The sequence below is a fragment of the Aulonocara stuartgranti genome (genome assembly GCF_965226115.1).
Source record: "Aulonocara stuartgranti genome assembly, chromosome: 14".
Lineage (NCBI taxonomy): Eukaryota > Metazoa > Chordata > Actinopteri > Cichliformes > Cichlidae > Aulonocara > Aulonocara stuartgranti.
Window position 1 is genome coordinate 19003273 of NC_138950.1, and position 21825 is coordinate 19025097.

General features: G+C 39.7%; 2 protein-coding genes across 6 annotated transcripts; both read left to right on the plus strand.

Annotated features, from left to right (window-relative positions):
• Nucleotides 1–2486: 2486 nt before the first annotated feature.
• Nucleotides 2487–5343, plus strand: LOC309687750 (uncharacterized protein). 2 transcript variants are annotated; one of them, XM_082502921.1, is made up of 10 exons: nt 2487–2609; nt 2722–3027; nt 3118–3168; nt 3271–3303; nt 3455–3571; nt 3693–3717; nt 3829–3869; nt 3960–4004; nt 4108–4220; nt 5100–5343. In XM_082502921.1, exons 1-10 carry the CDS (start codon nt 2561–2563, stop codon nt 5229–5231), a joined length of 912 nt encoding a protein of 303 aa, XP_082359047.1. In that variant the 5' UTR covers nt 2487–2560; the 3' UTR covers nt 5232–5343. The 2 variants fall into 2 exon arrangements, with proteins under 2 accessions (XP_082359047.1, XP_082359048.1); XM_082502922.1 differs by having other exon boundaries at nt 3455–3565.
• A 99-nt stretch (nt 5344–5442) lies between these two features.
• Nucleotides 5443–19134, plus strand: nrgnb (neurogranin (protein kinase C substrate, RC3) b). 4 transcript variants are annotated; one of them, XM_082504167.1, is made up of 9 exons: nt 5443–5784; nt 5998–6080; nt 7068–7229; nt 8960–9112; nt 10149–10313; nt 10828–10871; nt 11600–13244; nt 16728–16883; nt 18508–19134. In XM_082504167.1, exons 1-9 carry the CDS (start codon nt 5631–5633, stop codon nt 18529–18531), a joined length of 2586 nt encoding a protein of 861 aa, XP_082360293.1. In that variant the 5' UTR covers nt 5443–5630; the 3' UTR covers nt 18532–19134. The 4 variants fall into 4 exon arrangements, with proteins under 4 accessions (XP_082360293.1, XP_082360294.1, XP_082360295.1 ...); XM_082504168.1 differs by having other exon boundaries at nt 5998–6077; XM_082504169.1 differs by lacking the exon at nt 18508–19134 and adding an exon at nt 15350–15432 and having other exon boundaries at nt 16728–16877.
• Nucleotides 19135–21825: the final 2691 nt, after the last annotated feature.

Here is a 21825-nt window from a genome sequence, read left to right on the forward strand (position 1 = left end):
CATTTGCTTTCCAAGGGTTAGGTATGTTATAGATATGATGAGACATACTCTTCTGCACATATATAGTTTTTGCACATGGACAAACAATTTTACCACTTGTCCAGATGCTTTGCCACCATTCCTTTACCTGCAGGACAGATTGTGCAGTCTCTCAGTCTCTGCAGGCCTTCTTTAGGGCCGTAAGTACCTGCAGGACAGGGTATAGCTACCCCTCCCACACAGTAATGACCTGCGGGGGTAAAACACAGGTACATTTGACATTTCTTTGGTAAGTAAAGGAAATTATAAGATGAATGATAACATGCAGCACTTAACACCAACCTAATGGACAGACCATACAACCAAACTCTTCTGTCACATCTTTGTATGTTCCTGGTCGACAGGTGATGGACTGACTGGCTCTGTGGACTGGCTGGCTCCAGCGGGGGGTTATAGCTCCACCACACAGTATGGATGTGTTATTACAGCTGCTGCAGTAACCCTGTCCAGGTGTAGAAGACCAACCAGGAGGACAGGGAAGTGGCTGAGACATTCCACTATCTGGACAGTAACTTCCTAAGAAACAAAGAAAAAAAGTGTTTTTTACATTTTTATGAGAACTTTTTAGTTGTAAATAAAGCTATTTATATCAAACTTCTTTAAATGTTTGGGAGCAGAAGATTTGTTTTGTTTGTCTTTTATACCTGCTGGACACTGCAGACACTGGATCGTACACATAGTAGAATAAAAGCCCAGAGGACAGTCGTTACACACGGTGTGATCTGGATTGGGCTCCTTGCCAGGTCCACACTATAAGACATGTTGACAAAAGAGAAGAAAAAAAAAGAATGCCTCAAATGCACAGAATGTTGGAGGATTTAACTTCTTATCCACTATTATTAGGTCTGACCCTATAAGGGAAACCCGAGGTGCAGACAGAATCCACAGGACAGCTCAGACACTGCAGGACCCCCTCTGGCGAATGCTGTCCTGGGGGGCATAAATAAAGAATCCCAATGGTTGGATCACATGAGAAGCCTGCAGGACACAGCTTACAATCCACTCGTTCCTCTGAACTGATGAGATCTGGAAAACAAGGCTGCGACATAAAGAAATGAGCAATAAGAGCACACATGATGACAACAAAACAGCTTTGTAACTAATTATTAATTCCTGCATCGCTCTGCAGTCACTTGTCTTCACTTTGGCTCTTCTATGGGCTCTGCTATGACAAGTCATCATACTGTAGTTGAAACATGCATTTTCTCTTAATTTGAAAACAAAGCATGAAGCCAGAAGTGTTTTTGTTGTTTTGTTTTGCATTAACATGTCTTACCTTGCAGTCAGTGATACTGCTCTTCCCTGTGTACATGTTGAATGTTCCTGCTGGGCATCTTTGCGGTGCAGACGAATTGCCAGAGCAGCTATAAAACAAAAATAATTTATAATTTGTATAATTTATTATCCATTTTATAGAAAACTCTCTTATTAGTGAAAGATTACAGATCTAACAGTTCAAAAATAGTTGATGACTCACAAATGACCAGAGGGACACTCTAAGCAAAGCTGGTTGAAGAAGTATTTTCCTCCTGGACACTGATCCACATCTGTTTCCTCACTGAGGGGGTAGTCTGCACTCCCTTCAGGCGTTACATAAATTATTGTTAGAACAATAGATAGAACATTCTCGTGTAGTCAGTGTGGTTTTGGTAGTTACTTAGTTTAATTTGTCAATATTTAAAAAGGAGTTGCTTACCTGAAGAAACTCCAGACTCCGTCCGCAGTAAAAAGATAGCAAAAGCTAAAGAGCAGCGCAGGTGTATTATTTCCCATGAACACATTATTGCTGAATCACTTAGAAGTTGGTAACAACTAAGTTAACGTTAAAGACTTAATGGAGTTAGTCTCCCAGAGTGATCGTTTAAAGACTTGAAAGTGAGAGGCCCCCAGCCACTAAAAGTGAAACGTGGATGAAATCTGATTCCCAGGTGGTTGCTTCAGCTGACAATAGTGTGCAGTAATGTTCGGTAACTATATCTGCTTCTTTCAATAATGCATGACGCGTTGAAGTTCACCTAGATGGTGTCTCTGCTGGTGGATCATTTAAATTATTTATGTTGCTCTTGTAAGTCATTAAGATGCAATAAAGAAGAAACTGTTTTTTTTAAGGTATTAAAAATGAAATTAAATCAATTCCATTGCCAAACATTAAATGTTTAATCACATAAGACCAATTATATTTTCACGAGGTAAAAATTTTAGGATAAATTATTTAATTACGGTGTAAAAGGAAATTCAAATGCAGCCTCTGTGGGTGCAGTGAGGACTAGTGGATCTGCAGACATTTTTGCGCCTGCACTTTGCAGGATGTCAGGTGCAATAAATGGAAAGTTATGAATATTTTTAAACAGCAACGTAATCTTTGGGTTACCACTTCCTGTACCCTCACTCAAGCGTTGGAACATGTGTGTGGGTACTTAAGTGTGTTTGTGCAGGTGCATGCATCACCAGCCTACAGGAGCACAACAGATCCAGTTTCATCTTTTGAGGCAGGAGAAAATTAGAAAAACAGAGAACAGCAATGAACAGCTCAATCTATCTCACTTTACTCTTTTTTTGGATGACACGAGGTAAAGTTTATATGATGTTTGTTATTGCCCTGGGCTTTAGATATTTCAAACACATTTATTTAGACAAATGCGCGCTATTTGAGGTAAAAAATTTTATTACCTTTCTTCACAGATTGTGTAAACTGTATTTACACGAAGACACCCATTGATTTAGTGACTGTGGAGTTGGGGGACTCCGTTACATTAAATTGCACTTACAATTGCTCCAGTGGATTCGTTCAAGGCTACTGGAGTAAAGCGCTCAACATCTTTGGCTGCCACATGATGTTTAGAGAAGGCAGCTTTTGCACAGTGTTTCTTTGTCTCACCAATGTGTCCGCGGGACATCTGAAAAACAACTACACTTGCTACACAGTAGATAAAGAGGATCCTCAGCTTCAACAAAAAACAGAGCGTCTCTTTTTGCTTCAGCTTCGAGGTAGATAAACTTTAGTTTATGCAAATATGTGCAGCTGCTCAATAAAGAGGTAAGCAAATTGGATTTCACTTTAACTTTTCCTTTTTTCAGCTCAGAGAAGTCTTCCAAACACAGATGCTCCAAAAAATTACAACAAAAATGGTAAGAAGCTGTGATTTGAAGAGATGCAAAATTTTTCATAGCTGTAGCTGAACATTTTTGAGCATGACTTTCATTTAATATATTGCATTCTTCATTCTTCAGCATCTTTTCCTGCCAAGCCAAATTCCCCTGGAGGTGAGATGGGACTCTGAAACAGTGGATATTATGAAAACTTTTAAAGAGAATCATTGTTACTTATTAACATCTGTATGGAGAAGGGAGAAGTAAATGTTTGCCTTTCGATCCAGTTCAGTCTAAGTTAATACTGTTGTTTCCATGTTAACAGGAGAATTTACTGGAATTAAGGTTTTGGCAACAGTTTCCGTAGCTGTAGCCCTGGTTCTTGCAGCATTGGCTGTATACTTGTGTTTTAATCGGAACAGACAGAACTGGAACGGTAAAGGTGATCACAAGATACTACACTGTGAACATACACCAGCTTTAAAAAGTTCTGAATGATAAAATATACACAACTGTGTCCGTATAACTATTTAACATTATATTGATAATATCTCATATTCCAGAGGAGCCTACTGTGTCCAAATTGGAGTGAGTACAATTTCAGAACTTCTCTTTATTTAAATCTGACTTCAATTACCTTTAAATGTTAGACTTGCAATATTCTTTATTGGGCCTTTTGCTATATGTTTTCCTTTTCAGCTTACCACAATCACCACATGTAGCCCAGCTACAGATAAAAGGTAAACAGTTTTAAATATCAAATGTAAAAGCGACAAATACGAGCTTCAATTTTTGTTCCTTCTATTATTCATACCTGTCCTATTTCTCAGGGTCAACACAAAGTGAAAGGGTGACTTTGAGGATTCCTCCACCAGGTAAGACAATCTCAACACTTTTCATTTGAATGACACCTTATCATCATCTACCCTATAGAAACAAAGACAATAACTAATGAAACAAATGCTTTCTCTGACCCAGATAATGAGAGTGATACTGAAGTTCCTTACGCTGACATTATGATCACCGTCCGTGGTGTCAGCACACCAGAACTCACTCAGGTCGGCTACCTGATAGCCGGAGACCAAAAAGAGGTGAGAGACAAAGTAGTAAACATGTTTGTTACTTGTGTTTCACTGAGCTCGAAATGTTATTTCCCATGCTCTATTACCAGCTACTTGCAGTGTGCTGCAGCTCACATACCTGTGCATGATTCTGAATTGCTAATTGCAGAATATATAAGCAATGAGATTCATTTTATATCAGAAACGTTCATGTGTTCATCTTACTTGTTCAAAAAGTTTCTTTTACTCATTTCATATGTGAGGAATGCTATAAATAAAGCTAAAGCAAAAATAGAATATTTTTTAAGGTTTTAAACAAATTGTGGCTTTTTTTTATTTACGTGTAATTGTAAGGCATGTGTGCAAAGCAATTTTTTGAGTGGTTACCTTCTTTTAAGTGGTTACCTTGTATAGATGTGCTTTGATAATTTAGAAGAAGAAAAAAACAGAAAAGCCTACAACCAGTATTTCTATTACCAGGGTTATTTTATCTAACTAAAGGTTAACTAAAAACTAAAAGTGGATGTGAAAACAAACAAACAAACTTTAATTAACTCAAAAACACAAACTTGAAAAACTAAATAACTAAAATTAAACAAATAAAGGAAGTTTTAGTATTTGTTAGTTTGGTAAAAAAGAAAATGTTATCACAGCTTATCTGATGAGGTTTTGATTACTAAGACTTTGAATGTCTACAAGACTGAGTCAAGTTTTTTCAAAACGTTCTGTGTTTTTATTATAATACCTGTGCTGATTTCCATTAATCTTGCCCATATATACGTATATTTTAAAAAGTCTAAAACTGTAAATAAATAAATAAATAAAAGCTAGTAAAAAGTGCGAAAGTATAAAAACTCTGTTTATAGCACAAACACATTAGGGGTCTTTTTTATCCTTCTTCCCCTCCAGCGGTGGGGAGATAAACCGAGGTGTCACCTGCAGGCCTCTCGTTCAGCTGACAGACTGCATGTTCCCCAGGTCAGAGAGGTCAGCCGCAAGATGAGCACCAACTCTGAGTATGCAGTGATCACCTACGCCTGACTTCGACTGCTGCTGCAGAGGAATGTGAAGAAAAAATAGAGATATGTTTTTTATGTATATATGGTTTTGAAGGATGTATTTGTTTTCCATTTATGCTTTTTTTATTCTATTGTTCGCGTGGTGTATCTGTATTGAGGTTTATATTCAATAAAGCTGTCATTTCTTGACTTTCATGTCATTTGACCCTTCCTGATGGCCGTAGTAGCGCTAATCGTTGCTTAGAAACAACTATCAACAAAACACTCCGGGGTGAACAGTTGGTTTGGGGTTGCTGCCAGTTTTTAGGTATCCACTGTGACTAATTCATAAAAAATTTTGTTAAGGTTTCTGGTATTCTGAAGTCAGTTAATGAGAGTCGTTTAGAGCTAGTTGTCACAGACGTTTGTGCCCCCTTAAAAAATGGCAGTGCCTTTCTCAAACACTCACCTGCGGGTCCCGCGAGGATTTGGTACCATACTAGAGGGACTGACCCGTGAAGTCCTACGAGACCAGCCTGAAGACATCCCCAAATATGCCGCGCAGTACTTCGAAGCTCTTCTAAAAGAAAGACAAGGTAACTATAACTTTCTAACTTTTAACGTGATGAAGTAACAGTATGTCCCGTTCAAAGATTTGTGTATGTTTCTTTTCTTCGCTAAATACTTGTAATAGTTTGCCTATCATATTTCCCATAAGCTCCTCGAAATTACTAGCATGTCCTTGTGACTTTGCATAATGTAAATGAAACTGAATTGACCTGAAAAGTACGGCTTTTCTGTCATTGCAGAGAGTGGCATGGACCCTGCCGAGTGGGCTGCTAAACTGGAAGATAGATTCTACAACAACCATGCGTTCAAGAGCCCTGAGGTAGTTGTATAAGTTTAGGTAATGGTCGCACCATACTTGTGCAACCTCATTCCCCAAAGAGTTGGACTGCTGTGTAAACTGTAACACGAAACAACATGCAGTGATATACAAGATACTCAATAAGAAAAAAGAAAAACCAACTCTGTGTTTACCTGAAAATGGTACCAACAGATATTAAAGGCTGAAAATAACTTTAAATTTAATTAGAATTTTATATAAATGTAATATCTGCTCATGTTTAATTGGACAAAACATTTAAAAAAAAATCACCAAGAAAACTGTGGGCTAATGTTCCAAAGACTGGTTTTGAAAGCATATGTTGCCTTTAGTTGCTCGGCATATTATTTCAACAGTTGTTGTTCTTTTTTGTCATATATTGTGGTTCCAATGGGCCAGAAGTTTTTATTGGATGACAGGTTTTAACTGCAAACAGGCCAGTTTAGTTCTCTGACCTATACTGCAAATGTGTGCTGTTGTAAATACAGTGCCTTCTCATTTTTATTTATTTTTTTAGTTTGTCGCACTTAAATGTTTCCAAGAAAAGATTTCATTTATTATGAGAAAAACCTACCTGGTGTCATGACATGGTCTAAAGAAACACAAGAACAGATAAGAAATAAGGTCTGCAAGTAAAAGACAAATAAAAGTCCACCTCAAGATGGCTCAGAAAAACAAAATCAAGGCTTTGGTGTTACCTAGTCAAAGTCTGGACTTAAATTAGATTGATTCCATTTGCTATGACTAATTTCCTTCGGGATTAATAAAGTATTCTGATTCTGAAAAACAGGCTGTTCATGCTGCAAAAACCCTAGTCCTCCAATGCGAAATAAAACAAAGACAAACAAGGTTAACTTTTTACAAAATGTGGTCCTGCAATCTGTGAAGCTTGAGATCCTGCCACCAGTGTTTGATAGAGAAAAGAAATCTCATGTGACCATTAAATCTGCTCCTCTACCATCATAAACTAGTACTTGTTGGTCTTCTAAACAGGAGGAGTGCAGCCAGTCCCAGAAGAAGGAGGACATTGTGGACATCATGGACATCCCCCTGGATGATCCCGAGGCCAACAGGGCTGCTGCCAAAATTCAGGCTGGCTTTCGTGGCCACATGATTCGTAAGCAGCTGAAGCCAGAGGTCAAAGAAGGAGATAAGGTGAGCAACATTGTGTTCAACAGCAGCCAGTTGGACTGAGCTTGGGTATGAGAGATATAAGGCAGTTAATGAGTTGTTTAAGCATAAACCAATTAAACATTTTAGGGAAAATTTTCAGAGTTTAAAAAAATTAATTTGCTAAATAAAAAGTTTGATATTGTCTTTGATGCAAGAGGAAATTTTAAGGGAAAAACTCAGTTTTACAAAAGATAAAGGAGTGTTCTGAGAATTAAAGCAAAAAAAAATTATAAGTGAAACTAATTATTTTTTCTTCCTCATTCTTCAAACTTGGATCAAGCTCATTGCACCACAGACTTAAGCACAGTCATAGTAAGGACATTTGAAGAGACATTTCCATGAATTGGACAGCCTGTTCAACAGCAAGACGGCAAAGATCCAACTTTAGTACTACTCCTACATTGCAATAGAGAGACCAATATGACCATTGCTTCTTACAGTCTTGCTGCTGTGTTTTATCGAGAGCACTTTTTGAGTCTTGGGTCTGTCTGATGAAATAATGAGGTTTAAGGACAAAAACACAATTTTTCTCTCATTTCTGGAAATATTCATGACTATTCGAGGATTAATTGCACTAATGTGCCATCTTAATAAAACATCTCTTGAGTCCTACCATTAAAGCAACTGAATAATCAGTACATGATAAGCAAACAAATTTTATGCATGGTCTTAGGCAATTTAACATAGTTTGATGTTTTAGGTATGCTCCAAAAACAGTTTTCCATTTACACAGTAGAGAAAAAAAAATCAGTTTAAACGGTATATTCGTCTTCTTCTTCTGGCTATTCTTGTTAGAGCTCACCACAGTGGATCTGTTTCCATCTCACCCCATGGTCAGCATCCTCCTTTATCACAGACCCCCGGCATGTCCTCCTTCACTACATCCATAAATCTTATCTGTGGTCTTCCTCTTTTCCTCCTGGATAGCTCCATAATTAACTTCTTTTGTCCAGTACATCTTGCCTCTGTTCATGTCCTAACCACTCTAACGAGCCTTGCCTCTCTAACTTTGTCTCCAAGCTGCTTTACCTAAGTTGACCTTCTGATATACTCGATTTTATGCTCTCCTTCTGTCACAAATCATCTCTGACACTCATCCCCTCCCACTCCACCCTGCCTGCACTCTTTTCTTCTTAAACTCATATACCTTCGCTACCTCTACTCCTTGCAGCTTCACTTACACCTGTCTCCCTCGTATTCACACATATGTAATCTGTTTTGCTTTCCTTCTCTCTCACTGCCTCCTAACATGCCTTCCGCCTTTACTCTTCATTTGTCTTTGGCTAACAGTAGCACAGTTTCCACCGGCACCCTGTTGGCAAACAGCACCAGAGGCGGTCATTGTTAACCTGGGCCCCAGCTGATCCGGTATGGAAATCTCATTCTTGATGTTTGTTCGATTTGGCAAAGATTTTAAACTGGATGCCCTTTCAGCAACCATCCCCATTAATCTGGGCTTGTGACTAGAAGTACACTGGTTTGAGGTGACAGTGAGCCCAACTGCAGTTATCTAAAGCCGATGAGAAGCTCTGCAAGCACAGTTCACTCGAGTCAAAAAAAGACTGTACAGCATCTATGGTTAACTTTAGAAAATATGGTCCTGCGGTCTGTTAAGCATGAGGTTCTCCCACCAGTGTTTCACACAGCAAAACTTTCTCATATAAGCATGAAATCTGCTCCTCTACCATCATACTTAGTGGTTCTCTTCACAGGAGGAGTGCAGCCGGCCCCAGGAGGAGGACATCATGGACATCCCCTTGGATGATCCTGAGGCCAACAGAGCTGCTGCCAAAATTCAGGCTGGCTTTCGTGACCGCATGAATCGTAAGAAGCTGAAACCAGAGGGCAAAATAGAAGAGGAAAAGGTAAGTAAAATTGAAGATAGCAGCCAGGGGGCCTCAGGTCAGTGGTGTTCAACTTTGGGATAAGACATGTAAGGCGGTTAAAGAGAGCTAATCCTATCAGGTACAACAACTACACTTAGTGAAATAGGTAAGTTATAAGCAAACTGCCACTTACATTCATCCTGTTGTATTTTACACAGAGCACTTTTGAGTTTTCCCAGTTTGCATTTGAGGTTTTATGAAGTAATGAGGTTTATGGACAAAAACACAATCTTTTTTTCTCATAAATTCAAGACTTTAAACCTCATATAAATATTCAAGACTATCTAAGGAGGCTGAAAGTTTGTAACATAAAAATAGCCATGATGTGCCATCTTAGGAAACAGTCTCTTGGGTCTTGCAGCTAAAGCAATTCAATATTCTATATAAGATAAGAAAACAACTTTTGGCATGCTCTTCAATAATTATTAGCGTAGTTTGATGTTTCAAGGTGGTTCCATTTACTCCATAATGCAGGAACACAGGCCATTTTTTCCCATTTACACTCCAGGAAAATATTTCCTCTAAATGGTATACATAATTAAATACACCTTTTAGAGCCTTTTTGAGGCTAAGTGAGATTAATGAAAGACGTAGCTGACTAATTTAACCACAGGTGATTTAATCTTTCAGGGGGTTTTTCTGGTATATCTGCTTCCAGATATACTTTAAAACTGCTAGTGATAAAACATTTTCATCAGAGCTTTTTCACAGATGTTTGTAAAGGCAGATTGAGTGGCTGCTGTTTTATTTTCTACACCTGTGGAAATGGTGTTGGCTTTTGAAGTGACAAAGAGCCCCATTGCACTTACTTAATAACAAGAATAACCACAATTTGTTTGCTGTCAAAAAAAGCAAAACAAATGTGCAGCTATATGGTTAACTTCACAAAATATGGTGCTGCAATCTGTTAAGCATGAGATTCTTCCTCCAGTGTTTGATGAAGAAACTCGTTCCCATATGAGCATGAAATCTGCTCCTCTAGCATCATAAATTCATACTTGGTGGCTCTACACAGGAGGAGGGCATCCAGCCCCAGAAAGAGGAGGACATTGTGGACATAATGAACATCCCCCTGGATGACCCTGAGGCCAACAGGGCTGCTGCTAAAATTCAGGCTGGCTTTTGTGGCCACATGGATCGTAAGAAGCTGAAACCGGAGGGCAAAATAGAAGAGGAAAAGGTGAGCAACACAGGAAATGTGTTTAACAGCAGCCAAGGGGACTCAAGTCAGTGTTGTTGAACTTTAGGATAAGAGATATAAGACAGTTAAAGAGGGCTAATCCCATCAGGTGCAACTATACTTAGGGATCTAAGGTAAGTCATGGAGAAAATGGCTATTTAAGCATAAACAGTTTTATTCCTTTTTGGAAAAAACTTTCTGAGATTAAAGTAATAGATTTGAACTGAAAGGTTTGGGGTGATGTTTAAGGGTTACATTTTAGGTGATTTATTGTCCCTTTCTTAAATTAAAAAAATATATATCGCCACACGGCTGCCAATCAATATACAAATCAGCACGGCATTTTTCAGAAGATATTAACAATTCTCAATTTCAGCACTCGACGTGATGTCTTTCTTCCAACTAATTATAGGGTTTAAATCATTTGCAAATCAAAGCAGATTGTTTCTGTTCAGCAGCTACTTTCAGTTCACTGTTGCAGACTTTTCTTTGTGTCTGTTTGTTTGTTTTTCAGACTAACACTTCAAAAGAAACAGTAACAGAGGTGACCGTTTCCAAGTGAGTCTCATGTGATGTGCAGTCAGGAGGCGCGAGTGGAAAGGGAGAGGAGGAACGAGAGGGAAAGGACAGAGAGGAGGGATGATGATGAAATACAGCATCGTTTTTTTGCTGCTGAAGTGCTTCTGGAGTCATTTGGTTTAAGGTTTTTTATTGTTTTTTTTGTAGGCACAGTTGTGGTTTTGTGTCGCTGTGGAAAACTAGAAAAGAAAAGTCACGTGACTGCAGTTATCCTCGCAATAAAACTGATATTTTTTTGACATGCACTATAACAGTCTCATGGAAGCTGAACGTTTTTAAAACCAGAAATAATCAGTATTTTAAAATCAATGCTGTAGTGTAAGAAGGTTTGCAATTAATTAATGTTGCTAATGCAGTATTAAGCTTACATTTAGTTCATTCTCTTTATTTAATAGCCACACATCCTATAGAAATTTGGCATTTTCAGGGGATGTTATCAAGAAAAGGGAAAATACATTGTGGAACAAAAGCTTAGAATACCAGAAACTCATCAGCTTAGTAATGGAATCACTGTTAGATTTGCAGTGCCAAGGTTGAGGAGAAAGGGAAGAACTCATCAAAAAAAGACCACCAGCTGCAGGAAGATAAGCATAATTTCCAGATGAGTTTTACAGAGGCATCATTACATATTCTCTTTTGAAAAGCATTGTTTTGCTCTGTCATTTCATGAGCATTTTAATTACATAAGTTCTATTTTTACTTTTTAGAGAAAAATCATTTGAGTCCCGAATTGAAGACAAATCAAGTCGTTCAGATGAAATCTCGCACCCTAATGTCTCAAAAAAGACTGAAAACACAGACAATGAAGAGTCAGTCTACAGGTTCCGAACAGCAGCTGCACAGTCAGAGGAACCGAGTGGCACAGACAACCAAAGCGATCCAGCAGTAACTGTATTTGATCAAGTTGACAGGGCGGCTAATAAAACTGTTCCAGACCAAAATATACCTCACTTTGAGTTAGAGCCCACTGACTTGTCATCATTCAGAGGGCTGTCAAATGTGGATGTGTGTGCTCTGGAGTTAATAGCATCAGAAGATGAGGAAGTTAACAAACAAGGACCAGCAGTTGCACACGAGGAGCTTGTCGATTCAGGAGAAGAGGAAAATACTGAAGTTGTAGAGCCAGTGGAAGTCATTCAGTATTCTGGCCTAGCTGATGTGGATGTGTGCGCTGCAGAGCTTGAAGGAACAGAGGGAACAATGAAAGGAGCAACTGCTGAGAATGTTACACGTGTTAGTGAAGAAAATCTGAAACACCAGCCGGAGGACATTCTTGTAAAATCGTCAGTGGCTCAAGCTGAAATCACTGAGAACAACCGAGAACAAGCAGAGGATCAGCCAGACAAAGGAAACGAGGAAAGAACAGAGACTGAAGCTTATTCTGGGGAGACTCATGAAAGTGTAGCTCATAGCAGGGGTAGCTTAGATGGTAATGTTATTCCAAAGGAGGATTCTTTGGTTGAAATTAGCTTTGAAGATGTTCCAGAAGCTCAGCAGATTAGTAAGGCTGCGGAGAAACAGCCAGAGGAACAGAGTTCAACAAATGCCTTACAGATGGATGTATTAGAAATGCGAGAGAAGGAAGAGTCAGAGGACACTACTGCAATTCCAACTGGCCACTGTGTTGCTGATACACAAGGCAGCCATAAACATGAAGCTGAAAAGGGAGTTAACAGGGCCAAATGGACAGATGACCTCAATTTAAGTGATGATGATGATGATGATGAAAAGGAAAAAGGTGAGGACACCAGCTCATTAAATCAGCATAGCACAGAGGCAGAAAAAGAGAACCAAGAGTATGAAACCAATCCTGCAATTGAAAATAATGAGCAGCTAAGTGAGGCCATATTTCTCAAGAGTGAAGATTCAGAAAAAGAGACAGGCTCAGATGACCCTGATTTCAAAGAAGGCCACATGACAGATGTGGTTGGAGGAGATATCGAAGAAACTCACAAGAAGGTTTACAGCAAGACAAGGGATCAGGAAATTAATGATGGTGGGGCGGAAAATAATTCATCACAAGCAACCCAGTCAAATACATCAATGGCTAGAATGGGGGCAGAGAGAGAAGTCTTTGAGGAGAGAGCGCAACATCCACCGGAGAACGAGGAGAGTCGGATAACACTTGTATGGTCGCAGCCAGAGGACACAGTGGAGGAAAAAGAGGTCACATCAAAGGAAGGAGAGGAACTTGGAGAGGGGATGACTGACTCTGAAATACAAGAGAAAAGTGCCATGATGCATGAGGAGGAGAAAATCACGCTCCCTCACAGTGCAGATTGGGCTGCTGATGTCCACCAAGGAGAAGAAAGGCTACCTGAGGACACCACAGTGCAAGAGAGTACCGACAAGGTAATCTTGATTCTTTTTAACACTGGGTGTTCACTCCTCCCTTTATCGTTAAAATGTGAAAGCTACTTTGCATCTTAAAGGTATTAATTAATAATTGTACACAGTAAAGACATGACCCTATTAAAAAATTAGCAATAAACTGAGTTTAACACGCGCCCTGGCAGCTAACTTCATGGCCTCCACTTTCTGTTAGCCAGCTGAGGATGACACAATGTTTGACACAGAGATGGCTTTAGCTAGGCTACAGTTTGTTCTGTTTCCATTCCTGTCTCAGGTAGCCTATATAAATAACCTCTGTGAGGACAAGCCTGATCAACAGAGGCCTTCATTTTCTTCTCCCTCGGTGGATCTGGGGGTGGGTGATTGAAAATACCTTCGAAATAGTTCCTTTTCTGGATGACTTATGGTAGTTTGCACTTATACTTTGAATGTCATTATCTCAGCTGAAATCTACAGGAATTTCACATTCAAAGTTAAGCGCAATCAGTCTTTTTTTCACATTTGGGCACGCGGAAGAGGCCGTCGGAGGCCTTCACTCCTGCCGCACTCCTCCTGGGAGCCTCCACTGCCTCCACAGATTGAAGCTTGATTCTCTAATCTGTCATCATAAAAGACCAACTAAACAATTTGTCTTGTGAATTAAGCCTGTAATTTTTTTTATTGCTGTCACAGTTAGCCCCGTCTGATTTGTCTGGACCAACAGGACTCCAAACACACACGCGCGCACACACACACGCACACAAAGTAGGAGTGTAGGAAGGGGTACTGACTATGTTACTATGGTAACCCCTCACCATCCTGCTCTCTTCATGTCGTCATGGAATTAATAGGAGATGGTGATGCTGATAGTTGCTAGGCACCCTCTGTATCAGTAATCTACCTTTAATAACAGTTTTAACCGAGTGATTAAACATCAGTTTCTGTATTTGCCTACCTAGCGATGGATTTGACTTTAGCTGAAACACAGCAAAACTGTGGAGTGTATAAATGTAAATCCAGCTGCTCAAGCAGTAACCTAGCAGCTCTCCCCTGTAATGTTGGACTGTTATGCTTTTAACTGTCTATTTACAACTGCCCACAACGAAATTCCTATACATTAATCATCTCAATACTGTGTTAGATGCACTCATGAAAGCAGGATCGACTTCTTAATTCATTCCAGTGAGTATAAATATAAATACCCAGTTTGAGAAAGTTAGCTGATCGATAAAGCAGGTCAGCCCAGTGAAATTAGGCGTTTGCATAACTTAGCATATTGTCTGAATGTGAATGGCAAGCAAACCAGCAGGAGTGAGTTAATGTCAGAGATATAACTCAGATAAATGGATGTTTTCTGTTTCTCCCTCTCTCTCCGTCTTGTCTCTGAGGCTGGCAGAGGAGTGTGGGCGGCTATACCAGCTGGGATCAGAGGGATGGAGAGGGCTGTTAGCTCACTCTGCCTCTAATAAATTTATAACACCTCCTAGTGTAAAATAGCCCAAGATGCTTACACAGTTTTATTTTCACACTATTTGTAGAATTTTCAAAGTCAGCATTTATTGTTTTATGGCCATCTGGTTTACATAGTAATTCCAAGTTTGTCACTTGTTTTTATTTGGGGAGTTTGTTATTGTAACACTGCAACTTGTGTGAATTTTAATGGTGCTTGGTGCATGTGGTAGTCTTTCCTAGTTTGCATCCAGGATGAATTAAGTTGTGGGAAAAACTGTCAAGCTATAAATTGCTGAGAGAGAAATGGAGCACAGTCCAGCCTGTTTCGTTTACTTCAGTCATCAGGTTGTTCTTAGTGAATGTTAAGCTCTGTTACATGTTTGTAACTGTAAAATGAACACAGTAGGTCAGAAACCCTAATGAGACTGAAAAGATGAACACATGCTGTTATGTTTGTAGGAGGTCTCTCTTTCTCTCCCTCCCTTCCTCTTCCTCTCTCAATCGTTCCCTTGCTGCCGCTCTCCCTCTCTCTCCCTCTCACTGTATGTCTCTCCCTCTCACTCTGTGCGTGAGCGGGTGTTACTGAACATACAGTGATTGTTAGTAAGAGCCAGTGAGACATCTGTATTATACCGGAGACTCGTTTAAAGAGAGCTTTTGCTTGGTCCACATAGAAATTCGGGCACAGAAGTCATAGCAGGTCATCTCACCTGAAGACTGAAATCATCTCTGAGAGTAAGAAATGGACTGTCATAACGTAAGTACGAGCTTCAGATGAACTTTTTCAAAAATATTTTTCGATCTATTTTTAGGCACTGATCAGTTTTCCAGGTGGATGCATGTACAGTTATAGTTTGTTAGTTGCCAAATGTGGTTGTCCTCGGATGCACACCGCTGTGTGTGTTTTTCTTTTTGCCTTGAGTGCAGTATATGGTAACCACTGTGGTTTCATGGTCCTCAAATAATGATATTTTTTTTCCACATAAAGGCTTGTTATAAAACTATTTCGAGCTATTTTCATCACATTAAAAGAGAATTTTCACCAGAATATTTCAAATCAATCTGAGTCAGAATAAATCAAAGAGCCCTCGAGGAACTCAATAACAGTAAGACTGAGAAGGTGTGTTGCCAGAAAAATCCAGTGCAGCAGCAACCCTGCACCTCTGCTGCTGTGAAAGATCTGGATTCGGGCTGCTCAGTGAGCAGTCAGACAGAGAGGCTAATGAATGCTGGCTGAACAGGTGGGTGGTCACACTCCTACACTGGAGGGGTTTCACTGGAGACATGATGCACTGCTTCACTGAGGTAGTGGGATGACAGTGGGATCATTCTGTGGGCTGCCTTTGTGTGAAATGTCAGTCTGTTACCATAAGCGAAGCACGGGGTGTAGCTGATATGCGTTTGCCACACGATTTGAATTGGTGTTTACATAACTCGTCGACAGCTTTGGCACTCTTCCACTGACAGTTTGTGACAAGCCAGAATTTCCACCCACCCTATGTTTCCTTTGGGACAGTGGATTCTGTACTTTTAGTGTCTGAACGAGAGGCTGCTGTGACTGCGACGCTTTCGCTGGGTCATCCTTTTTTTTTTTTTTTTACGCTGAATGCGGCAGAATTACAAGTTTATCTTTTCTTTGAAAGGTGACTTCTAACTTCACTTAAGCTTTGCTTGATGAAACTACAGTTATCCACAAACATTAAACTACCACGCAGTCTTTTTCATCAATTTTGTGCATTGCTTTATGTTTTGTGATATGAGAGATAATGGCTTTTCCAGGCTAAACGATGAAATCAGCAGTATTATATGCTGTATGTGACAAGAGGGGAAAGAGTGAGGAAAAAGCGGGCCATTGACCTCCTAAGAGCCCCAGTGAAGTTGTGTAACAAGAATGAACAAGTTGCTTGCTGTCAAAAAAGACAGTGCAACCTATATGGTTAACTTTACAAAATATGGTCCTGCAATCTGTTATGAACATGAGATTATCCCACCAGTGTTTCATGAAGAAAAACATGAAATCTGTTCACTCATACTTTGTGGTCCTCTACACAGGAGGAGTGCAGCCGGCCCCAGGAGGAGGAGGACATAATGGACATCCCCCTGGATGATCCCGAAGCCAACAGGGCTGCTGCTAAGATTCAGGCTGGCTTTCGTGGCCACATGACTCGCAAGAAGCTGAAGCCAGAGGACAAAACAGAAGGGGAGGAGGTGAGCATCACTGGGGATGTGTTCAACAGGTCAGTGGTGTAGAATCTAGGGATAAGACTTTAAAGGTAGCCAGCCCCAAAAGGAGTGAAATAAGGTAAGAGAACAGGTAAATTTATGAGGAAAAAAATTACAGTACTCGGAAAAACAAGACTTTTTCTTTATCGCTTTGCAGATTCGTGTCAAACTTGTCACACCACACACTGCTGTAAATGACCTGATTATGTCATAGCCTAATTTGTAATCGAAATAACGAAATTTTACATTTTTGCTGTGAATTGCACAGCTTGTTCAACGGCAAAATGGCATGATGAAGGGATGAAGCCGGATCTAATCCAGTTTTTTTTTAATCGATTTTTTTTTTCTTTAATTCAAAACTTTGTCCTCCTCTTTTTTTAGAAGGTATAATCTTGGAAATATTCAATATTATCCAAGGGGAATAAGACCTTGTAACATAACAGTGACACTAAAGTGCCATTTTAGTAAACTGTCTCTTGAGTCTTGCAGTTAAAGCAATTTAATATTCTCCAAATGATAAGCAAGCAAATTTTAGGCTTACTGTTAAATAATTTAGCACAGTTTGATGTTTTAGGGATGTTCCAAATGCTGCATAATGCAGGAACACGAGCCATTTTTTCCCCATTTACACAGCAGGCAAAGAATCCATTTAAATTGTATACATAATTAAATACAACTATTAGAGCCCTTTGAGGCTCAAACCAAGTGTGATTAATGAAATACATATCTGACTCATTTAGCAACAGATGATTGACTCTTTGAATTATTTTTTTCTGTTACATGAATCTCTTTCCAGATTTACCGTGAACGCGCCAGTGATAAAAGACTTTAATCCGAGTTCAGTTTAGTTTCAAAAATGTCAAGCTACATTGTCACAACAGATGCTTTTTTTTTCTTTCTTTTTTTTGTAAGCAACTGGAGAAGTGTGAAGACTTGTTCTGTTTCAGCTCGAGCACACGCTGCATTTAGATGGATTTTCTGCCTTCTGCAAACCAAGATCAAAGATAAAAACAGTAAAAGTTAAACTCCCAAATCTGCACATCTGCGTTCCTTCAAATCATAGTTTGTCTTTTTAAATCTGGACCACTGGAAACTTTTTGAAGATATAAAACTTTTGAATCCTAGCTCTCAAAATGCCACTTTTTTCCCCCTGTGAGACAAAAGAGCTTTTTCTTTGGGGATGAGGTTGACACAAGGTGTCTACGTCAGTGATTCTTCCTAACCCAGTTGCTGGCTGCCTTGTATCCTTATGTAGGAGAAGTATTTATAGCTTCAGGTGCATTAGGTACACTATATGCTTTAAAGGGCCAAGCAGAATTAATGGGCCTGTCGTACTGGAACCAAGCGTCACAAGCACCTCCCACAGGGGCAGACCCCCTTTTTTACAGCTGAAGTGCTCGTCAGTTTTATCGGCCATGATAAGGAATCAAGTTCTAAGCGTTGCATTATCTCTTTAAAATTAAACATATATTTTAATCATATTTGTTATATATATTCATCGTAAGAGTCATATTTCTTGGAAATGAACCGCCCTTAAATAGAAACTCAGTTTAAAGTTTCCTTCAAGTCCTATACGGTGCATAACTGCCATGCCGGTTTCTGTTTTTAGAGACAGGAAGATCGGGGGCAGTAGAGAGAGACGACACATCTGTGCCAGAGCAGTGACACCCCTGTCCCGACCTGGATGAAGAGAAAGAGGCAAAGCAAGGTAGTGAGAGACAGCCGGCATACGCTGGCTAGGCTGGCTTTCAGGCAGACCTTTTTACCCCAGGAGTCTTTTTTCAACACAAATTAGCAGTAGAAAATGAACAGTTTTGAGGGTGTGTTATGTGAATCTTTTTTCCCCTTCTCTTTTTTTTTTTTGTGAACTTTAACACTCCTTCTCTGCTTCTTCAGCAGCCTCATCAGTACGGATGTCTTTGACCCAGAATTTGCAACTCACTGCATGTACTTGTGAAACTTCTGGTAGTGTGCTAGTTTTTAGACGATGATCTGTGAAAGTGAAAATGAATGTCCTCTAAATGCTAAACAGAGCTTTTTTTTTCCTTTCTTTCTTTTTTTTATGGATGGATCACTTCATATGCTCTGTGTGTAAACCTCGTAAGCATCACGTTGGGTGATTAGTGGCTTAAAAAGACTTCTTATTTTGCATTGTTTCCTGATGTGCTTGTATCTTGACAGTTCTTGACCTATTTGACTTGCTTACAAGACTGATTAAAACATCAAAAGAAAAGTAGCTATGTATGTTCTATTTGTTTATCCTTTTGGTCACATGGTTAGTGAAATCGTTCTTTCCACATTTCCAAGCATTTTCTATAAATCTGATCTTCCAGAACAGTACGCATGCAGTAATTTACACTCCTCTTTATTTGTTTCTCCAGATGCATTTGGTACAGCTTTAAATAATAACACACTGGTTCAGTATGCTCTGTTGTTGTGTTGGTGGGATTTACTTGTTTGACTTCTGTTAAATCGGGTGTGTAGAAATCCTTTGTCCCTGTATGCAGAGGCTTCATGCTTAAAAAAAAAAAACACAAAAAAACTGAATAGTACCTTGCTGAACTTCGGTGTAGAGACGTGGCATTACACTAATAAATCCACCTTAAATATTCAGTGAGATGTCTGCTTTAAAGTGTCTGTCACCTCAGTCTTTGTCCGTGAATTAAATCCTTGATATTTTTGGTGTTTTTTGTAAACATTACAGGAGCCAAAGCAGCTCATTTTTCTGTGGAACATAAGCAAGGCTGGCAATTAAAAGCAGTTTCAGTGAAGCTGAAATAGTGTTCTAACAACAACTCTAATGAATGATTAACACAAAACTCTTTTGTACTAAAAATGTTTTTTTAGATGTTCAGATCATGTAAATCCACCAGCAGTTGCCTTGTCATAAACACTCTCTGTGTATATCCGTTTTACATTACATGCCAATATCACAAAAGAATAACACAATTTTGCTTCATCTGCCGAGGCAGTCTTGTTCACTTTATGAGAAACAGGATAGAGCATCTTCAGTCTCCCGGTGCACCCACTCAGAACACCCACACACATCTGAGCCACACAGCGAACTGCACAAACTCAAACGGCACACACGCATTCTCAAACAGGAAAAACACGAGCCGTACTTCATCACGCAGATCCCGTTAAAGTCACTTATTGTCGCTCGCACGTCGCCAGCTGCAGAGGTGGAACAGCCAGCGCCTTTGCTTGCGGCGGTTTTTCGCAAAGGCAGAGCGCAAACACTTCCTTCTCAAGCTGACTTTCCTCCTCTCAGCCGCAAATCTCATGAACATCCTCTACGGGTTTTATATGGACCTGTTCTTTCTTTTCTCCTACTCAGTCCCAGAGGTGCCATGGCCACGTTCTCCTGTCTCTTTAATGACTGTGGGTGAACAATCAATATCCTGCACACCTCCAAACATAGCACAACACCCACTTCGTGCTGTAGATTGAATTCTGAAGGTGATGGAAAAGACAGTTTTACAAAAAAAAAAAAAAGAGAGAGACATGAGCTGGAAAATCGTGTGAGGATATTAATACATCATCATGTGAGAGCCAGATTTAAACACACTAAAGAATAATATTTTCTTCTCTTCGCAGCTTGCACTTAACTAAAGCTGACCCGGACCATTTTAAGAGTAAATCACGAGAAAGATTTGCTTGGTTAGTTCATTTTCTTCCTCAGTCTGTCAGTGTGCAAAGATTTCTGGTCTCCTGGGTGATAATTAGAGAAGAATAAGCCAGGACAAACAGCAGGGGGCGTAATTATCCTCTTTCCAGTGGTTATGACTGCCCTCGCCATCTTAGGAGAGACCATGTTTTCTGAGTAGGATACACAAGTGGGCAGTGTGCAGAAAATATGAGCTTTATTTCTACATCTGCACAAATATCAGCTAATAGGAGATGTTGTTAAATGCAAGAATCCCAGATTTCAAAAGATATGAGTATCATTTGTATCATGTATGCACTGTGTTGCATCTGCATGTGTGGGGATGACATCAGTCTTAATGGGGTCTAAAAGTGACAATAGCTTCTGTTATGACACATTCAGCCAAACTAACTGAGACACACAGGCTCGGTCTGTTTCTAGTCCCCTCTTCGCTCAGCTGACTGGAAATTGTCCCCCTTGATTTAGAGCCTGTAAGAAGATGAGAGGAAATGGGAGGTGTTTCTTTTAGAGAGGGCAGAGGTGGAGGGGAGAGGTTCAACTTTGATGGCTCACTACACAGGAGTACCAGCCCTGTGAGAGTGGTAGTCAACAGCAGCTGTTCCCACAGTCCTGGAAGGTTTTGTTGTTGTTTTTTTCTTCTTCCTATCAACGCAGGCTTCCTCCTCTGCATAAAACATCCCTTTGTTGTCAAACAAAATGCTCCAAAAAAAACTCCTGACAAAAGACTTTTAGAAGGTGGGAGAGATGATTTATAATGCAACTGACTCATCAGTGCACACAAACAAATAAAGAAAAAAAAACAGAAAACAGACTGATCAAACATACGGGGATTTCACACATGGCAGCGTGTCTGCTGTAATAAAAAGTGACTGCCAAACTTCCCAACTGATATTAGAGCTCCATGCAAACTGGCAGTCAGAGGAAGGATCTAAAGCAACAGAACTATTGAATTTTGACTTTTGTTGCATTGTCACATGTACTTTTTACCTCACATGTAAGATTCCCATTTTGATTTTCACATGCATTTGGATTTATGAAAAGTTTAGCATCACTTCCAATAATTTAGTTATCTTCTCTCTAAGCTTTGCCTCCGGCTCCTGACTTCTTCTCATATGTCACTTTGCTACTCTGGTGCAGTTTTGACTCCACCTAGAGGACAAAGCAGGTACAAAACCTCTCTATACTTGCTCTTCGTTTGCTGCTATTACTATGAATGTCTTGTACATAGCATCGTGCACCTGACACAGTAGTGCGTAAAAA

Coding starts and splice junctions, on each gene's coding strand:
- LOC309687750 (XM_082502921.1), top strand. CDS start 2,561: ATGAACAGCTCAATCTATCTCACTTTACTCTTTTTTTGGATGACACGA. Junction 3,169..3,270: donor AAAAAATTACAACAAAAATG/GTAAGAAGCTGT, acceptor TTCATTCTTCAG/CATCTTTTCCTGCCAAGCCA. Junction 3,870..3,959: donor AGCCCAGCTACAGATAAAAG/GTAAACAGTTTT, acceptor CCTATTTCTCAG/GGTCAACACAAAGTGAAAGG.
- nrgnb (XM_082504167.1), top strand. CDS start 5,631: ATGGCAGTGCCTTTCTCAAACACTCACCTGCGGGTCCCGCGAGGATTT. Junction 5,785..5,997: donor TCTTCTAAAAGAAAGACAAG/GTAACTATAACT, acceptor CTGTCATTGCAG/AGAGTGGCATGGACCCTGCC. Junction 10,314..10,827: donor GCAAAATAGAAGAGGAAAAG/GTGAGCAACACA, acceptor TTTGTTTTTCAG/ACTAACACTTCAAAAGAAAC.